The 18,031-nt window shown below is 41.3% G+C and overlaps 1 protein-coding gene across 2 annotated transcripts in view; it reads right to left on the reverse strand.

The window, feature by feature from the left end:
* Positions 1-279: 279 nt before the first annotated feature.
* negr1 (neuronal growth regulator 1) overlaps positions 280-18,031 on the reverse strand; it is a 178,014-nt gene continuing 160,262 nt past the window's right edge. For both annotated transcript variants that reach the window (XM_084953027.1, XM_084953029.1), the window contains one exon: positions 280-10,887. In XM_084953027.1, the coding sequence (XP_084809153.1) occupies positions 10,787-10,887 (101 nt within the window). In that variant the 3' untranslated portion in view covers positions 280-10,786. The remainder of the gene's footprint in view (positions 10,888-18,031) is intronic.

Raw genomic sequence — 18,031 nt, forward strand, 5'->3', positions numbered from 1 at the left:
TCTGTTTTGCTTTTACATACGTATAGTCACGAGCTGCACAGAGAAAACCACAAAGTATCTTCTAATTAAATGGACGACTCGGATATTTTCAGTCTCGTAGGCATGTTGTTATGAATAAATTACGTCAATTCAAATCATTCTCTCTTAAACCCATAAAAGCACCGCTTTGAGTGGTCGAGAAGGCGAGACGCGCTCTCTGTGAATGCGGTCGGCTGAGAGCTTTCGCTGCCACGGAGGTCTGATCAGGTCAACACAATCAACACAATCACAGTCTGCAACTCCATCATCAACTGCCATTTATTAGTATCAAACCACTGCTACAAAATTACATCAAACATGATGAAAAGGGACTTGCATACGTGCTATACACAATGTAAGCTTTAAAGTAACTGAGTACATGAGTTTCTTATTTCTGGACAAATATCAATATATATTTATATATATTATATATAGATATATCAATGCCACTTAAAGCCATATATATATCATTCCAGTGATCTAGACCCTATAAATGTACAACTATACCCCTTGTGGCTAAAGGACCTTCATACACATTTACGTAAACATTTCCATTCGAGATTTCTCATCAAATGATTTTTCAGCATGAAGATTTAAATAATAATAATAATAAAAAAAATGAAAATACATACAGAAAACTTACAATATCCTCCAATTTGTTTTGCAATGAAATCAAATCAAAACAATGGCATAAGTAAACATTTTTAATTTACAGAGACAAACAGAGTAAATGCTGCACCCCGTACCATTTAAACCAATACAACACTGGAGACACATGATGCACTGGCGCTACAAGGGACTGATTTGCTGTGTCATTCAGTGTATAAAACTACGCGTAATCTGCCTTTTGAAGCGTGAAAACAAATAAAATGGGATTACTTTTACTGTCAGTCAAATAATGACATTTTCTCTATAGCAATCCTTTCAACTCTTCTTGAAAAATGACAATTGCCCAGGAGCTTCATGAGAAAACACTTTGCGGTGTGTGATTCAGTCATAGGCGTCGTGGAGAGACCTGGTTCAGATAGCTTGCTTTAAAACCCAGGCATTATCTCAGGCTCTGCATCATTGGCTGGCAACTTATTTTCCAGTTCACTGGAAATAATGAGGGACAGGTTGACAAATACTTGATGCACCCTGTATTTAAAATAGCATGTCCCTCCACTACACTGGCACCTGCCACATTTTCAGAGGGATTTTAAAGGAGTCCCATTAGTCAGAAATTACTCAGTTTGAGCAGATATTGAAGTGTTTGAGAGAAACGAAACAGACCTATTTTGACAAAAAGATGACTATTGTTCCCTTTTCTCTTTAGAATAGACTCAAACTTACTCAGAGGCTGGTTATAGAGAAAGATATTCAAGCTTTTCTTTCCCCCCCCCTTCTTTCTGCCTGGTTTTGACAGGAGGGATAGCATTTGCCTGCTGTGCAACAAACATATCTACCAAACTGAATGCATTCAGGAAACAGAGGTTTTTTTGATACTGACAACTCAGTATGCTGCTCAGGGAAACGGGATGGAGACTGCAGGAGCCAAGAAGCAGCCCCAGCGTGTAGTATGACACAATCTCCCAGTTAAGACTGACAAAGGCACAGGAAGGGTTTCATTAACCGCGAGGTCAGGAGGAACCCCTGTCTCTCACAAGTCCTCCAGTCTCTCCTCTCTGTTCGCGCTGTCCACAGATGTCTTTGCGAAGAGCCTAAAAAACCACTTTGACACCATCCTAATCACTTCCACACTCCACAGCATCCATCTATCCATATATATATATATATATATGGATAGATGGATGAATTTGCAGGACTGCAAATGCTCATCCTAATGTCATAACATGCACTGATAGGTTGAGGAGCGGTATCAACGCAAACTAACTCATTGTCAGGTATTTTCCCCCCACATTTGTCATTTAAGACCATACATGCCACTTACAATCTATTGCCTCTCCTCCCTGCTCTTGCCGGTGACATGTACAGTGTATGCACTTGGCAGTAACGCGCTGTCTCAGAGTGTCACAGCAGTCTGAGTCACGATGTTTCCCAAGTCTCACATCCACAGTCGCACATGATCCACAAAATCCTCCTCGCTGTTTTTAAAGCATCAGGAAAGTTACAATAGAGTCAGGCACAGTATGTCAAAAAAGGAGGGAAGATTTAAAAACGTGCCTTTAACTAGCTGTAAAAATAATCTGTGTGCAGTTTGACCCCATGATATCCAGACCCTGGAAGATAAACACACGACAACACCGAACTATTCGCTAATCAGAATTATTGTGATTATCGTGACATTTCAAACCATGTTGGACTCATTGTTTTTTGTGTTGTACATTATATGGGTGAGTACTGTCAGGGGGTACAAATACAGAGGATCTCAGTTATAAGTGTGAGTGGTCATTGGTTGCGTCTTTGTTAAAGTGGAATGATTGGCTGGTGTTATAAAACAGCCAGTGTAAAGAAATATGACATTTGTCATGGCAGTAATGCTCTAAATAAGGGCTGGGTTATAGCGTTCAGGTGATTAATAGCATACTTTGAAGGCACATTCAGTACAGTACTCGTCCCCCCTCAGAGACTCACTTTCAACAGCTGCTGTCTCACAATGCAACAAACTCGAGCTCATAATAAGTGCAATCACAGAGAGCAGTGCATTTCTGATACATCGCGGTGAGAGGAAGAGGATGCTCTCAAATGGGGAAATGTAAAAATTCAGGATAGGGATTGCGGGGCCATAATAATACGCGCTAGCATGAATATTTAAAATCCTCTTATCTTAAATTTAAAAAGTGGAGAGATTTTTTTGCCTCCGCTGTCAGCTGGGAGCATGAGGTGAAGCAGTGATCTCTGCAGGTGGGTGGCATGGCCTCTTTTCAGCTTGTACATCAGCACGACTTTTTCATCTGAACTTTTAAGAGGTAGGTCACACCGTGGATATTTTAGTCAAGAGTGTATTCGGGTCATACAATACTACAGGGTGGGCCATTTATATGGATACACCGTAATAAAATGGGAATGGTTGGTGATATTAAAGTCCTGTTTGTGGCACATTAGTATATGTGAGGGGGCAAACTCCTCAAGATGGGTGGTGACCATGGTGGCCATTTAGAAGTCGGCCATCTTGGATACAACTTTTGTTTTTTCAATAGGAAGAGGGCCATGTGACACATCAAACTTATTGGTAATGTCAGAAGAAAAACAATGGTGTGCTTGGTTTCAACGTAACTTTATTCTTTCATGAGTTATTTACAAGTTTCTGACCACTTATAAAATGTGTTCAATGTGCTGCCCATTGTGTTGGATTGTCAATGCAACCCTCTTCTCCCACTCTTCACACACTGATAGCAACACCGCAGGAGAAATGCCAGCAGAGGCATCCAGTATCCGTAGTTTCAGGTGCTGCACATCTCGTATCTTCACACCATAGACAATTTCCTTCAGATGACCCCAAAGATAAAAGTCTAAGGGGGTCAGATCGGGAGACCTTGGGGGCCATTCAACTGGCCCACGACGACCAATCCACTTTCCAGGAAACTGTTCATCTAGGAATGCTCGGACCTGGCACCCATAATGTGGTGGTGCACCATCTTGCTGGAAAAACTCAGGGAACGTGCCAGCTTCAGTGCATAAAGAGGGAAACACATCATCATGTAGCAATTTCAAATATCCAGTGGCCTTGAGGTTTCTATTGATGAAGAATGGACCCACTATCGTTGTTCCCCATATACCACACCAAACCATCACTTTTGTTGTTCCAGCAGGCTTGGAGGGATCCATCCAATGTGGGTTAGTGTCAGACCAATAGCGGTGGTTTTGTTTGTTAACTTCACCATTCACATAAAAGTTTGCCTCATCGCTGAACAAAATCTTCTGCGTGAACTGAGGGTCCTGTTCCAATTTTTGTTTTGCCCATTCTGCAAACTCTGTGCGCCGATCTGGGTCATCCTTGTTGAGATGCTGCAGTAGCTGGAGTTTGTAAGGGTGCCATTTGTGAGTAGCTAATATCCGCCGAAGGGATGTTCGACTAATGCCACTCTCCAGTGACATGCGGCGAGTGCTACGCTGTGGCCCCCCGACTTACACACACAACAAAGACATCACATGGGAATACAGTCGGAGATCGGCAGCGTTATAGAGAAAACACTGAATGAAGCTAGGACAGCCACTGATGTTTCTTCATTAGTGACAGTTTTCTTGCGTCCACATTTTGGCAAATCCAACACTGAACCAGTTTCACGAAACTTAGCAAGCAGTTTGCTAACTGTAGCATGGGAGATGGGTGGTCTCGTAGGGTGTCTTGCATTGAAACCTGCTGCAATGACCCGGTTACTGCGTTCACCAGATATCAACACAATTTCGATCTGCTCCTTACGTGTTAACCTCTTCGACATGTCAATGGCTGTGAACAAAGAGAAACTTGTAAATAACTCATGAAAGAATAAAGTTACGTTGAAACCAAGCACACCATTGTTTTTCTTCTGACATTACCAATAAGTTTGATGTGTCACATGGCCCTCTTCCTATTGAAAAAACAAAAGTTGTATCCAAGATGGCCGACTTCTAAATGGCCACCATGGTCACCACCCATCTTGAGGAGTTTGCCCCCTCACATACACTAATGTGCCACAAACAGGACTTTAATATCACCAACGGAGTATCCATATACATGGCCCACCCTGTAGAAAGCCCCGTGCTATTTCCAAAAAGGTATACAGTAGCACAGGTGCATATCGAATGGAATGAGCGGTGACTTATGTCCGCTGATGTCTCCAGATCACGTATACTGAGCGATGCATGCCAGTCAGTGATGATAATGCAGCGCAAAAGGTGGTTAATCCTGTGTGCTGTAGAGTCTGGCCATCTGTGCTCAGGAGGCTTTGTACAGTGATTGAGGCAGGAAGGGAGGGGATCAAATATGCATGATGCTGCACATTTGCAATGATTGATACAATGATTGTTAATTTGAGCTGCAACTTAAAAAAAAAAAAAAACCTTGCTCAACCACAACCTCTTTACGCCAGGGCGGATCCAGCAGGTCTTTTTTAGAAGGGAAGAAATACACTAAATAATAAGATGTACAAACAGAATAATATTAAACTAACTTGCATTAACAGACAGATAATGGAAGCTAGGGGTGAGGTGTATACAAATCTAAACATTAGCAATGGCTAATGTAACGTTAGCTGATGTTAGCTACAGTTTCACAGAGTGACAGAACAAACATCAACTCTGTTTTGACTTATCAAGACAGATTTAAGTGATTTAAATATGTGTAATTTTTAAAGCATTTTAAGGAAGACTGACTGTTTTAGTGTCACTTGCTAGCTATCGAGCTACAGAGAAATTAGCTTTAACTGACACATGATTGTTAACCACCTGGCATTAGCTTCCTTGCTATTTTGGGTGTGTGATAATCATGGTAACATTGTAGCCTCAAGCGAATGAGGACCACTGGTTGTGAGGGGGAAAAAAAAAGAGTATTTCCCAGTTGGTTGGAGAGTTGTTGCTGGAGGTTGATGGCAGTTGCAGGGAAACTGACTGCTAAAGCCAACGTCACACAGACCTGTCACTGCTGGCTGTAGCAGTGAAGCTTAGCTTTTTCTGTTAAGTTTATGTTGCACTTTTTCAAATTTTACTGCCGATCAGCTAGTCAGCTGTAGTTGGTAGTTAAGGAGATTTTTTATCTGGTGCAGCACAATCTTTCCACCAATTTCACCTAGCAACAGCAAATAACTCCCAAGAATTACTTGCCAACTAGAACAATGATTATTTCCTTGGGACTAGTGGTTGTATCATAGCATCACATGAGAAACTGCTATTGAGCTGGATTATGTGCACTTATACTGTGTTTTATCAGGCTTCACTCATTTGAGAGCACATATTTGGGCGCACCAACTGCTTGAAGTCCAATTTTTAGCTAGAATGGACAATATCATGAAAGCTAGTTCTTAAGTTGAAGAACTACATACAATGTGAACATATTGTAAATTAACAGGTACTTAAATAACACCTTTCTACTTGGTTGCACTGAAAGAGCTTCCTATTCCAGCCACACATACACATTCATACAGTGCTTTTCTATGTGCCCCTGTGCTTTTTAACATTCACAACCACACTCACACTCTGACAGATGCATTGGGGGCAACTTGAAGTTCAGTATCTTGCCCAAAGATACTTTGGCACATGGACTGGAGGAGTTATGGATCCAACCACAGACCTTCTGAGTGATAGGTGACCCGCCATACCACCTGATCCAGACCCATCCCAATCCGAAAATGCGTACATAAAAAAAATAAAATAAGATATTAAAGAGAAAACAATATTTAGGATGCAGTGAAACCATGGATGGTATAAACCAGCGGTCCCCAACCTTTTTTGCGCCACGGACCAGTTTATGCCCGACAATATTTTCACGGACCGGCCTTTAAGGTGTCGCGGATAAATACAACAAAATAAAACTAGTACCGGTACCGAAAAAAAATAACACATGTGAAAAGACCCAGGAAAACCGAGTTAACGATAAAAACGATAACAAAATAACGCTGAAAACCGATAAAAACCCTGAAAACCATACATTTCACACCTGAGCCTCAACTCTCGCGGCCCGGTACCAAACGACTCACGGACCGTACCGGTCCATGGCCCGGGGGTTGGGGACCGCTGGTATAAACCATGGACATAGCATCTGTGTTGAAAAAATGAAACCAGTGCAGAAGTGCCTTAAACCTGCATTCTATCTGAAGGCCACCAGATGGCGATGGCTGTGATAACAAAAAGACATCTGGTCCAATATACATCTACAGGAAAACGGCTTTCTGTTTTGACCTCTGTAAACACTTTTTTGCTGAGTTTATGGGCTCAGTCACTCGTTGCGGAATATAAAGAATAAAAAATTACATTTGCAATGTAAATCTTTTATCTCATACTATGTGTCAAAATGGAGGTGTGGTCTGAAACTGGCTAACAAGCTGTCAATCACAAGTTATTAGCTAATAAGTATAAGGTTTCACAGCCAGACCTGCCCTTCCTCATCACGTTTTCTTTTTTTGCAGCCAAGAGGGCGAAAACACTCGTTTTGGGACTTCACAGACTGATGGGTGACATCATGGTGGAAACTGTAAATAAAAGATGCACACCCACTGCTTGGTCGTTTTAGCTGTGGCCAGGTTGGTGTTAAGAAACCTGATTGGCGAAGAGTGGCTCTGACTGCAAACCCAATAACACTGCAAAACCGTAGTTACCGAACACAAATTGCTTAACCATCTAGTTTACTATAAATGGGACCATACTTTATAAAATAAAAGTCACGATACATCAAAGAAGAACTAGTGACAGAGACCATAACCTGACGAGTTTACTGTGGTCATAAAACAAGTGAGAAGTTGGGTCATTTTGCCACAGACTTCTATGCTATTGGAAAACAAAGGCTATGCCGGTTTTTATTGACAAGTTTATGTCTGTTACTACGAAAGACTTTAAATGCAAACATAGCAAATTTACAAACTGGTGCAACCCACACAAGCTTTTGGCGAATTCTTTACAACTTAGCATTTAAGCTAATTTTGTAGTTTTGCCGAATGCTTTAAGAAAAAATCTGCTTCATGGGAGGAAAGGACGTGCAGTGAGGTTGTAGTGACGGGACGGCGTACGCTGTGAGGATGCTGTCTCAGCTACCTTTACTCTCAAAACATCATGAAGTAACAATGAAAAACTCCTCTTGAGCGCTCATTAAGTCAGATGTTGCTTTATCTTGTAACATGAAGACTTTTATTGCAAATAATATTGATTTGATAAAAGGGACTTGTTAATACCATTATTGAAAATAATCAACATCCATTACATTTCATATGGAATACTAGCATGGTTTTAACTGCTTAACAAGCAACCAACATAACTCCAGACTGTCACCAATGTGCCACAATAATCATCATGACTCTGAACAGCAGTTGTTTTTAGTTTATCAGCAAAGTCGATCGAAAGAAATCACAAACAAACATAGCCTGGCAATCTGTAAGAGGTATGTCTTTTTAGACCAGGTTTATGAACCAAACGTTTGGAAAAAACTGCTTCCAGTCATAAAAAGTATGAATATCTGTAAAATGCCCACCTCAAAAACACAGGTTAACTTTGACATGCAGCACAACCATACTCTCTGCACATCGTCAAACACGCAAGTGTGTGAAACTATGACTACACACTGGCTCTAAAGATCAAAAGGTATCATATTTTCTCCAAATATACACACATTGACTCTGTTCTATAATACTGTTATATTGGTTCACACCCTCTCTCTTTCCAAAAGTAGGTAATTTGATTGCAAACATTGTTCTTTTAATGTACTTAAATCAACAACAGTTATGGCATCTAAATGAACCAGACAACATTATAAACTATGCCATACTGTGCCTCATTCAAATAAATGTCACATATTCAGTTTTACATGTTTCAAATGTATTTTTTTTACACTGTTTTCATAAAGGAAGAGAATAAATATACGTCTGACCCATTTTCATTATACCTTAACATTTAAACAAGATCATATGGTGCAGTATTTTTATAATTTGTAAAACAAGCTGATAACAACTTTAGTACAAACAATAAAAGAAAGAAACGGAAAAGGAAACAACAGAAAAGCTCAGCAGACCTCAAAACAAATCACCACAAAACGTTCAAATAATAATGTTTGTGCTTTAAGTCTTTTAACTGCGATGGCTATTTTTCTATAGATTTGCAGTTGCAAGTTTGCTGTCTTAAAATACTCTGAACTTGAATGCTGTTAGTCCCTCCACTGTTCGGTCCAAATCCGAACGCGTTATTTGGACCGGAAATACTGCATTTGTACAACTGACTTATTTGAAAATACCTGCAGGAGCCATCGGTTGGATTTGACTGAATATAATGCCTAATTTAACAGATAAGTCAGCTAATGGTTCATGAACATTCAGTCATCAATAATACGTCAAAATGACAAATAAGTTGTGTCATATTGAGATTTTCTCCAAGCGTCCTTTCAAAAAGAGGGTAATTTAATGTCTATGGTACTATTAAGGCATCACAGTACAGTTTCTCTGTTTCAACCATGAATTAAGGATACGTGAGGATGAATATGCCACGCTGACAGCCTTGTCTAAAAGCAAACACTGATTTTAAGCCTTGAAAAGTTACAGTTTCTGCTGTTAGGCTGAATTTAAATGACCTCCGATGCACACTGATCATCTCTTTGTTAACCTTGATCATCTTGGAGAGGGCTGGTAGCACCTTAGGCCATGTTTGTTTGGTAATGAGCATCTTCTCTTCATCATGAATAACATGAAAAAAAGTTAAAGTTGTAAAAGGTGCAATTATTGTAGGTTTTTTGTAGATTATGCACTTAGCCAAATATGGCTTTGACTCTTTATTTGAAGGGGGAAAAAAGAAAGTGGGGCATATTTCTGCATTTAATTCTCTGCACTGGAAAGGAGAGTAATAAAATGCAGTGCAGCAGAACGGTGCTTTCCCAGACTCCATTATCCAAGTTTCATACCCAAAGTTGGGGGCGAAAAAACCGATCCTACAGTACGGAGCTGTGGGTTTTCAGCCAAAGATGATCAGTAGGTACGCAGCGAATTCAGAGACAAAGTGCTCTGCCCTGATACCTACTGGAGGTGGAGCGCAAACTAAAAAGAAAGAAGCAGCTCAACTTGGGCCTCGCCTTTTTCCTAACTGCAACAATTTGTCATATTCTTCACATACACTGACTCGCTGAAGAAAAAAAAGCAAGACTAAACAGAAGGAAAAAAACAGAATATACTTTTTTATTTCTATTTTCAAGAAAAATGTAAACATGGGGCGGCGATGTTCCTCCTTTCATAGCGTACAAAGTCACGGTTTGTGTTAATGCTCTTGGTCGAATGAGAAAAGCTGGTCCCACTTTAAAACAAAAGCCTACGCTATATTAAAATATAAAGATACAATACAGTATATTTTGCTACTTTTGACGGCTGCCTGATTGAAGCGGTTAGGCAGGCATAGTAACTGAAGGACCCATTTCAGGATACGACAAACACACCTTGAACACTGTTCATCCATCTATTGAGTAATTGTGATAATACAGGTCCTGAAAACGCCCTGCCTTTTTTTTTTTTAATTATTATTTTGTTGTTGGTTGTTTGTTGTTTTTTAACTGTTTTTTTTTTCTCGAGCGCACTCCATGATCAAAAGTTGTATTGTTAGGAATCTAAATGTCTTTCCTTTGTTCAACAGCCGGTAATACATTCAATACAACATTGGTATGGTAATTCTTTGTACTGAGAGACTTTGCGGAATTGCTTCTTTTTTAGTCGTGTACAAAAATGGGTGAAGATGTCAATTTTGCGCCATCGCCTCGCAGGGACAAGATGCATGAAAGTAACTCATTTGAAAGGTTCGAGGGGTGGGGGAGGGTGGGGCTGTTGATTGGTGTGGGGGTTGGGGATGAGCACTGATTCACAAGCTGGTCAATCAATCAGAAAAGGAAAAAAAATAATAAAGAGGAAATAATAATAATAATAATAATAATAATAATAATAATAATAATAATAATAAAAAACATCATAGTATTTACATGACAGAAATTTCACCAAATAAGAAAATAAGATTAAAAAAAAGGAAAAAAAAACATTTCCCCACACAAAAAGTAACGCTGATTATTTTCCCACCACAGCTCAACAAACTGTACCAGATTGGATTCCAGCCATCAGCAATGTCAAAAAGGATTCATAAATGCTCTCGACAGTCATTGTGTCTGGGCAGGCCTCTGCTAGTACACGCTGATGAAGGAGGAGAGAGCCATGACCAGGTACCGGCAGGCCAGCGAGATGTGCGCACTTCCTGTGCTCCCATAGGGTGCAGTGTTGGGCGCTGTGGGCAGGAAACAAGAGAAGCTCTGATTAGTTGTGATTGCACTTTCACTCGCTGCACTGACCATTTGCAAACCCCGCGGTCAGCTTGGCGTGTCGCGTCCAGATGACACAGCAAAAATGGCAATTACTGTACTGCTGCCACTGATTCCAGTTGGCTTGTGAGACAGAGTTAAGCTCTGATACTCGTAAAAAGGCTGCATTATAATCTCATGAACAACTAAATGTAGTAAAGCTATCAGAAGAGATTATTACCACACATGAACTCATAAGACTTTTAGTAATTTTCCTTTTTTACAATAGATAAAGGAAAACAGGACAAGCTGTAAAAGATAAAGACATTAGAAACACTAACATATGCATACAGGGAGTGCAGAATTATTATGCAAGTTGTATTTTTGAGGAATAATTTTATTATTGAACAACAACCATGTTCTCAATGAACCCACAAAACTCATTAATATCAAAGCTGAATGTTTTTGGAAGTAGTTTTTAGTTTGTTTTTAGTTTTAGCTATTTTAGGGGGATATCTGTGTGTGCAGGTGACTATTACTGTGCATAATTATTAGGCAACTTAACAAAAAACAAATATATACCCATTTCAATTATTTATTTTCACCAGTGAAACCAATATAACATCTCCACATTCACAAATATACATTTCTGACATTCAAAAACAAAACAAAAACAAATCAGCGACCAATACAGCCACCTTTCTTTGCAAGGACACTCAAAAGCCTGCCATCCATGGATTCTGTCAGTGTTTTGATCTGTTCACCATCAACATTGCGTGCAGCAGCAACCACAGCCTCCCAGACACTGTTCAGAGAGGTGTACTGTTTTCCCTCCTTGTAAATCTCACATTTGATGATGGACCACAGGTTCTCAATGGGGTTCAGATCAGGTGAACAAGGAGGCCATGTCATTAGTTTTTCTTCTTTTATACCCTTTCTTGCCAGCCACGCTGTGGAGTACTTGGACGCGTGTGATGGAGCATTGTCCTGCATGAAAATCATGTTTTTCTTGAAGGATGCAGACTTCTTCCTGTACCACTGCTTGAAGAAGGTGTCTTCCAGAAACTGGCAGTAGGACTGGGAGTTGAGCTTGACTCCATCCTCAACCCAAAAAGGCCCCACAAGCTCATCTTTGATGATACCAGCCCAAACCAGTACTCCACCTCCACCTTGCTGGCGTCTGAGTCGGACTGGAGCTCTCTGCCCTTTACCAATCCAGCCACGGGCCCATCCATCTGGCCCATCAAGACTCACTCTCATTTCATCAGTCCATAAAACCTTAGAAAAATCAGTCTTGAGATATTTCTTGGCCCAGTCTTGACGTTTCAGCTTGTGTGTCTTGTTCAGTGGTGGTCGTCTTTCAGCCTTTCTTACCTTGGCCATGTGTCTGAGTATTGCACACCTTGTGCTTTTGGGCACTCCAGTGATGTTGCAGCTCTGAAATATGGCCAAACTGGTGGCAAGTGGCATCTTGGCAGCTGCACGCTTGACTTTTCTCAGTTCATGGGCAGTTATTTTGCGCCTTGGTTTTTCCACACGCTTCTTGTGACCCTGTTGACTATTTTGAATGAAACGCTTGATTGTTCGATGATCACGCTTCAGAAGCTTTGCAATTTTGAGATTGCTGCATCCCTCTGCAAGATATCTCACTATTTTTGACTTTTCTGAGCCTGTCAAGTCCTTCTTTTGACCCATTTTGCCAAAGGAAAGGACGTTGCCTAATAATTATGCACACCTGATATAGGGTGTTGATGTCATTAGACCACACCCCTTCTCATTACAGAGATGCACATCACCTAATATGCTTAATTGGTAGTAGGCTTTCGAGCATATACAGCTTGGAGTAAGACAACATGCATGCAGAGGATGATGTGGACAAAATACTCATTTGCCTAATAATTCTGCACTCCCTGTACATAAGTAGTTTTACATACGCATTTGCACACCAATGCATTCATACAAACATATACCAATAGACATGCATACATACTACATTAAATAAACGAGTGGATACAAATCTGTATATAGTTACATAATGAATTATATGAGATGAAGGAATTAAAGGGGAAGGAATTTGTTGGGAGGGTCTTAAGAAAAAAATTCTAAATTAATTAATAAAAAAAATGAATGGGAAAAACAGCCCACAGATGAAAGAGGTGGTATCGTCCGAGTCAAAAAGATATTAGTCTCAGTAAAATGGTTGGTGACATCCAAGACTTTCCTTAGACCAGCTCTCAGTTTCCTCCAGACCTGGGGAGGGAGCCCCTGGGAGGGAGCCCCTGGGAGGGGGCCTGTTGATATGGCAGTGAATGGTCAGAGATTAGTGTTCTGTAAGGTCAGTGAGTGATGTGGTCAACTACATGTTGCACACCTCTGAGACTATCCTGATGGGCATCTCAAGATATCACAGCACACTTTGTGGGGCCGAAGGCCAGTTTGATGATGTGTAGGAAATTATCTTGTTGGTAATTTAACTGATCAGCAACACAACCAGAAATCAAGCCCCCAAATGGCTGAAAGTTAACTCAGATCAAAAAACATAAAACAAAGTCCACTTCTTTGTAGAGCAAATTTTAAAAAAGCAAATGAAGAAAAACAATCATCAAAATCAATCAATCAGTGACCAAAGAGTGAGTAAAATGTTAACGCCATATTATGTAACTGAGTTGAATGTTAAGTTTTTCCTGACACATTTATAGATTACTGATCATGTGACCATCCAAAACGGTCCTGACACATTTACTACTGTTATAGTACAACACTATGAGCCAGTAAGTGTTTCACCCACTGGTGTGAACTTTACCAGTTCTTTGTACCGTATTGGCTTCATAAGGTATTAAATGTGACATCCAGAAGTGACATCATTACTGCTGAACTCAGAGGTGGTTCTCAGAGGGAGATCACTGCAACATTTATAGAAGATGAGACCTTCGACAACAGTGAGCTGAAAACGCCACCATGGTCGCATTTTTTCTGTTTTATATTCTTCTATTTTGTAATCTAGAGGTTTTTTTTCTGTGCTGCAACACCTGTCATTTAGAAGCAGACTGCAGCGAGCATAAATGGTTATGCAGCGAGCGGTGACGAATGCGTCGCCTATAATTGCGGCTTAAAGCAGTAATAGTCAACCGGGACAGGTGTTGGTGTGTTATGCTGTCTGATCAGATCACTTCTCCGAAATGAACGAGGGTGTGTACGACCTGATCGACAGCTGTTTTAGTTTCCTCTTAGTGTTATTGAACACTCGGGTGGCTGGACAGACCCAGAGGGTTTTGTGACATCATCTACAACTCTCCGACTCCCTGCAGACATTCTGACCTGTCATCACAGGAAAAGTGCAGGTGGAATAATGACATTAGTGATGTTTTAGTAGAGTCACATTAACTAGAAAACAATTTTTCCGCATTTGGCAACTGATTGCAAGTAGTTATGGTGACCTGCTGGTCTCCCAGATGTTAAACGGCCAACACCCTCACATTCTAGGTAAGGGTGTTGCAATCACCTTTCCATTGTAAGGTGATTGTGTGGGTCGCAACCCGTCTCTTTTCAACAGGTCACATGACTTGAGCTTACCCATTGCCTATCTCACTTTGCAGTTGAATCTCCTGCAGCAACAATGTCAACGCTTGTGGAGAAATGTCTGAATTTGTGCTTCGGACCTGTGAGGTTCTGGCTGGACTCTGAATGTAAGTAGTTGAGAATTTATGTGTATGTAGAATGCAACAGATTTGACTGCATTCAACTGCAGACTGCATCTTGTGTATGTATATATAAAATTTGGCTTTTTTATTAAAGCAGACAGATATTTCAGGTGTGCCAGCTCTAAATGTGTATGCACTAAAGGTGCGGCCAGATAACAGTTTTCTCTTTGCAAATGTAATATTTCCTCCAATAAACTGGCACGAAACTCCACTGGGACCTTATGGTTTTAACAGCATTTAATACTTGAAAACAGTGGTGCACCAGTACATACTGCACTCTGTCTACCACTACAGCTTAAACATTTAGTAAATCCAACTTTAACCAGACATACAGTTCAATCAGGAGTAGCAGCACCAGAGTCCAGAAAAAAGAGAAAAAAACCTTTCTTCCATCTCATCTATTTTTAGTTGAGTGTCAAAACACTTATTCCCCCTTTTCCCTCTTTCAAATTAGTGGCCCAAAAAAGTCATCAGTGGAGAACAGTTGAGGGCTGAACAAGGTCTTTTGTAACATTGCTATTGAAGGAGGCTTTGTTTTGGCTTGTTTGTGTTTCTCTGACCAGCAGACAGCCACAGTAATATGAACAGGTCTCTCTGGAGAGCTGCGTCAGGCGGGCAAAGAGGAAGAGGGCAGCCTTTCATTTGGAAAAGGGCTACTCTGCCTCCTCATCACAGGCACACTCTTAGGTTGTAGCTCAATAAAGCACACCTCACAGGTTACAAAACAAACACTCCATCTGCACACACACGCACACACACATATATATATATATATATATATATATATATATATATATATATATATATATATATATAAACCTGCATGTACAGGTCACATGCATGCTTGCACAAAGAAGTGGGCAAAGCAGCACAAACAGGCTCTGCTGCACCAGGGGAAATCATGTGGTGCACAGCCCATATCAGCAGGGTGCCTCTATTTACACAGCCATGCAATTAGTTCACAATGTAACTCCTCTGATGTGGACCTCACAAACACACAGCCCAAAGTGAATGACGACAAAACCGAACGCACAGACATACCACGCAGAAACACAGATTCCGTCGCCAACATATCGAGCCGTTTTCGTGGCGTTTCAAAGGTCAGAGATGCATGATCTGCAAGAATCTCAGCCCCTGGTAGTGAGGGCCATGCATTTATTCAATAAGAACCTGCAATGGTTGCCATTAGAGTGTTACATGAACGCTAGTGTGTTAAAATAAATACAATGATGCAGAGATTGATCTTTTTTTTTCTTGCCGACATAATAGCTTGTTATTGACAATTTTCACAGGAGTTGTGATGGAGAGAAAGGGAAAAAGCCACCCTGTTATCACCTGATATTTTCAGGTATTATTTGTCAGCGCTGAAGTTGTTTACCTATTAGAGTGAAAACTATAAGCTTGTCTGACAGATGGAAAGGGGAACAAAAAGGGAAAAAAAACAGTGAACAGAGGTGCACAATTACACCGATCCGCCACAACATTCAAACCGCCCGGTGAATATGGTAAAGGTACACCCCGGGCTGCCAAAACAGCTTGGACCTGTCAGCGAATGGACATGGGACCCAGGGGGTTGTCCTGTGGTGTCTGGCGGCAGTGGGATATTGGCACCAGATCCTTTGGGTCCTGTGCAGGTTTGGGCCTTTGCAGATCAGATTCACAGATGCCTGATCGGGCCGGGATGTGGGGAGCTGGCCTGGAGCCTTTTGTTGTTCTCCTCGAGCCATTACTAAATAGCTTGTGATCTTTTTCTGGGGAAGCGGTGCATATCCAGGCCGGGATTCCATCGTCTTCTTTTGTCTTTACGAATGCAGATAAAATAAGATAGTTGATGACTGCAGCAAATACCTTCTCTCCTTTTCTTTTCATACGTGCTCTTTACTTAGCGCAGCCAAAGCTTGCCTAGACGTGATTGGTTAATAGATATGCAGAATCTATTTATAGAGATGAGCCAGGGGAGGCCGGTGTCGTTGAAGTCTGCAGAAAATGTTTAGGTCGGTGGTACGTGTCAAAGTAACATCCCCATAATTGCAAAGACCTGAGGTTCACCAGAAGGACCTTCTACTATAACAAGACAATCAGTGTTTTTCCACCTTTGCTGTAAGTAGTTTAATGTGTCTGATGTGCGATGATATACGGTTTATGTCCGTGGTTGGCCGGCGTGAGCCGCAGACCCTCCCTCTTCTTTCTGCTTCTCGCCTTTCTTTCTTTGTCTCCCCTTTCCACCTCTTTCTCTGTCTTTGTAACCGTCCTCTCTCTCTTTCTCCCTCACCTCCTATCCAAAGTACAGGATAATGACACAGTTTTCCTGGGCTGTGAGAGCGAGCTGAGAAATGGTAACCATAGCAACAGCTCCTGTCCTGCTCAGCCGGCCCACTGCTGCCTGCGCCTCAGCGCGCAGCATTGTGCTAGCCGTGCTAGCGAAATCATTCTGGGTGTTGTTTGTGTTGCGTGTGTGTGTTTATGTGTGTGCGTATAGTGGTAGTGGCGGTGGGAGGGGAAATAGGCAGATGTCACTATTTGCCTTCTTCAGTCTCTCATCTCATCAGAGTCAGTGTAGTTTACGGCTCAGTAAATACTGCAGTAATCACATTAATATCTTGTGCACAAGTGCTTTTCGTGCAGCAGTTCAAAGAGCTCACAAAGTAATTAGTGGATCTCTGCGATGACTAATGTTGACTGGGCTGGAGAGCATAACAATAAACCTCTCAGTACTTCAGGAAGGGAAGTGTTAAGTGAGGTTGAGGTATAGTCAGAGTTACCGGTCCCTGCCTCCTCTCTGTGCTTGATTTTGGGCTTGTTTAATATCTCCCCATGTCACCGCGAAAAGCCTCCATTGTTTTGACTGTGTGGGTTGTAACTTGCCATTTTAATTAAGTCCCCAACCAGGACCCGCCTGCAATACTATTACTCTGCTTATTACCATGAAGGGAATGGAAGGAGAAAGATACAGACAGACAGTGCAGAAGAAAGAGCGATGTGGGGAGAAGCAGGGTGAACTAAAGGAGGAGAAAGCGGGGAGAGAAAAAAAGGACAGTGATTGAAAGGGGGGTGAAAGTGAGGCTGAAACGGCAGCAGCGGATGCAGGAGGGCGGGGGGGCTGACTGAGCTCTACCTCTTTGGGGTTTGAATTTAATTGCCATGTACATCAGCAGCAAGCTACAATGAAGTACCAGAATACCAGACAATATATCATAGAGAAACCAATAGTGTCAAGGATGCGCAAACGCAGGGAAGACAAGCAGCGCTCCAAAGGGAAGAGGAGCAGAGGAGATAAGTGGAGATGAAAGCGATATGCTTCAATTACTGTTTTGCAACAGAATTGAAATGAAAAACTAAAGCCTCTCCAGCTGTAGCAAGAGTCATATGAAAATAACAATCCCTGTTACTCTCCCCTGATTCTGGACTGGAGCCATTAGCTGTAAATAGT

The sequence above is a fragment of the Perissodus microlepis genome, chromosome 15 (assembly GCF_051167445.1).
Source record: "Perissodus microlepis isolate ML-2025 ecotype Zambia chromosome 15, ASM5116744v1, whole genome shotgun sequence".
Lineage (NCBI taxonomy): Eukaryota > Metazoa > Chordata > Actinopteri > Cichliformes > Cichlidae > Perissodus > Perissodus microlepis.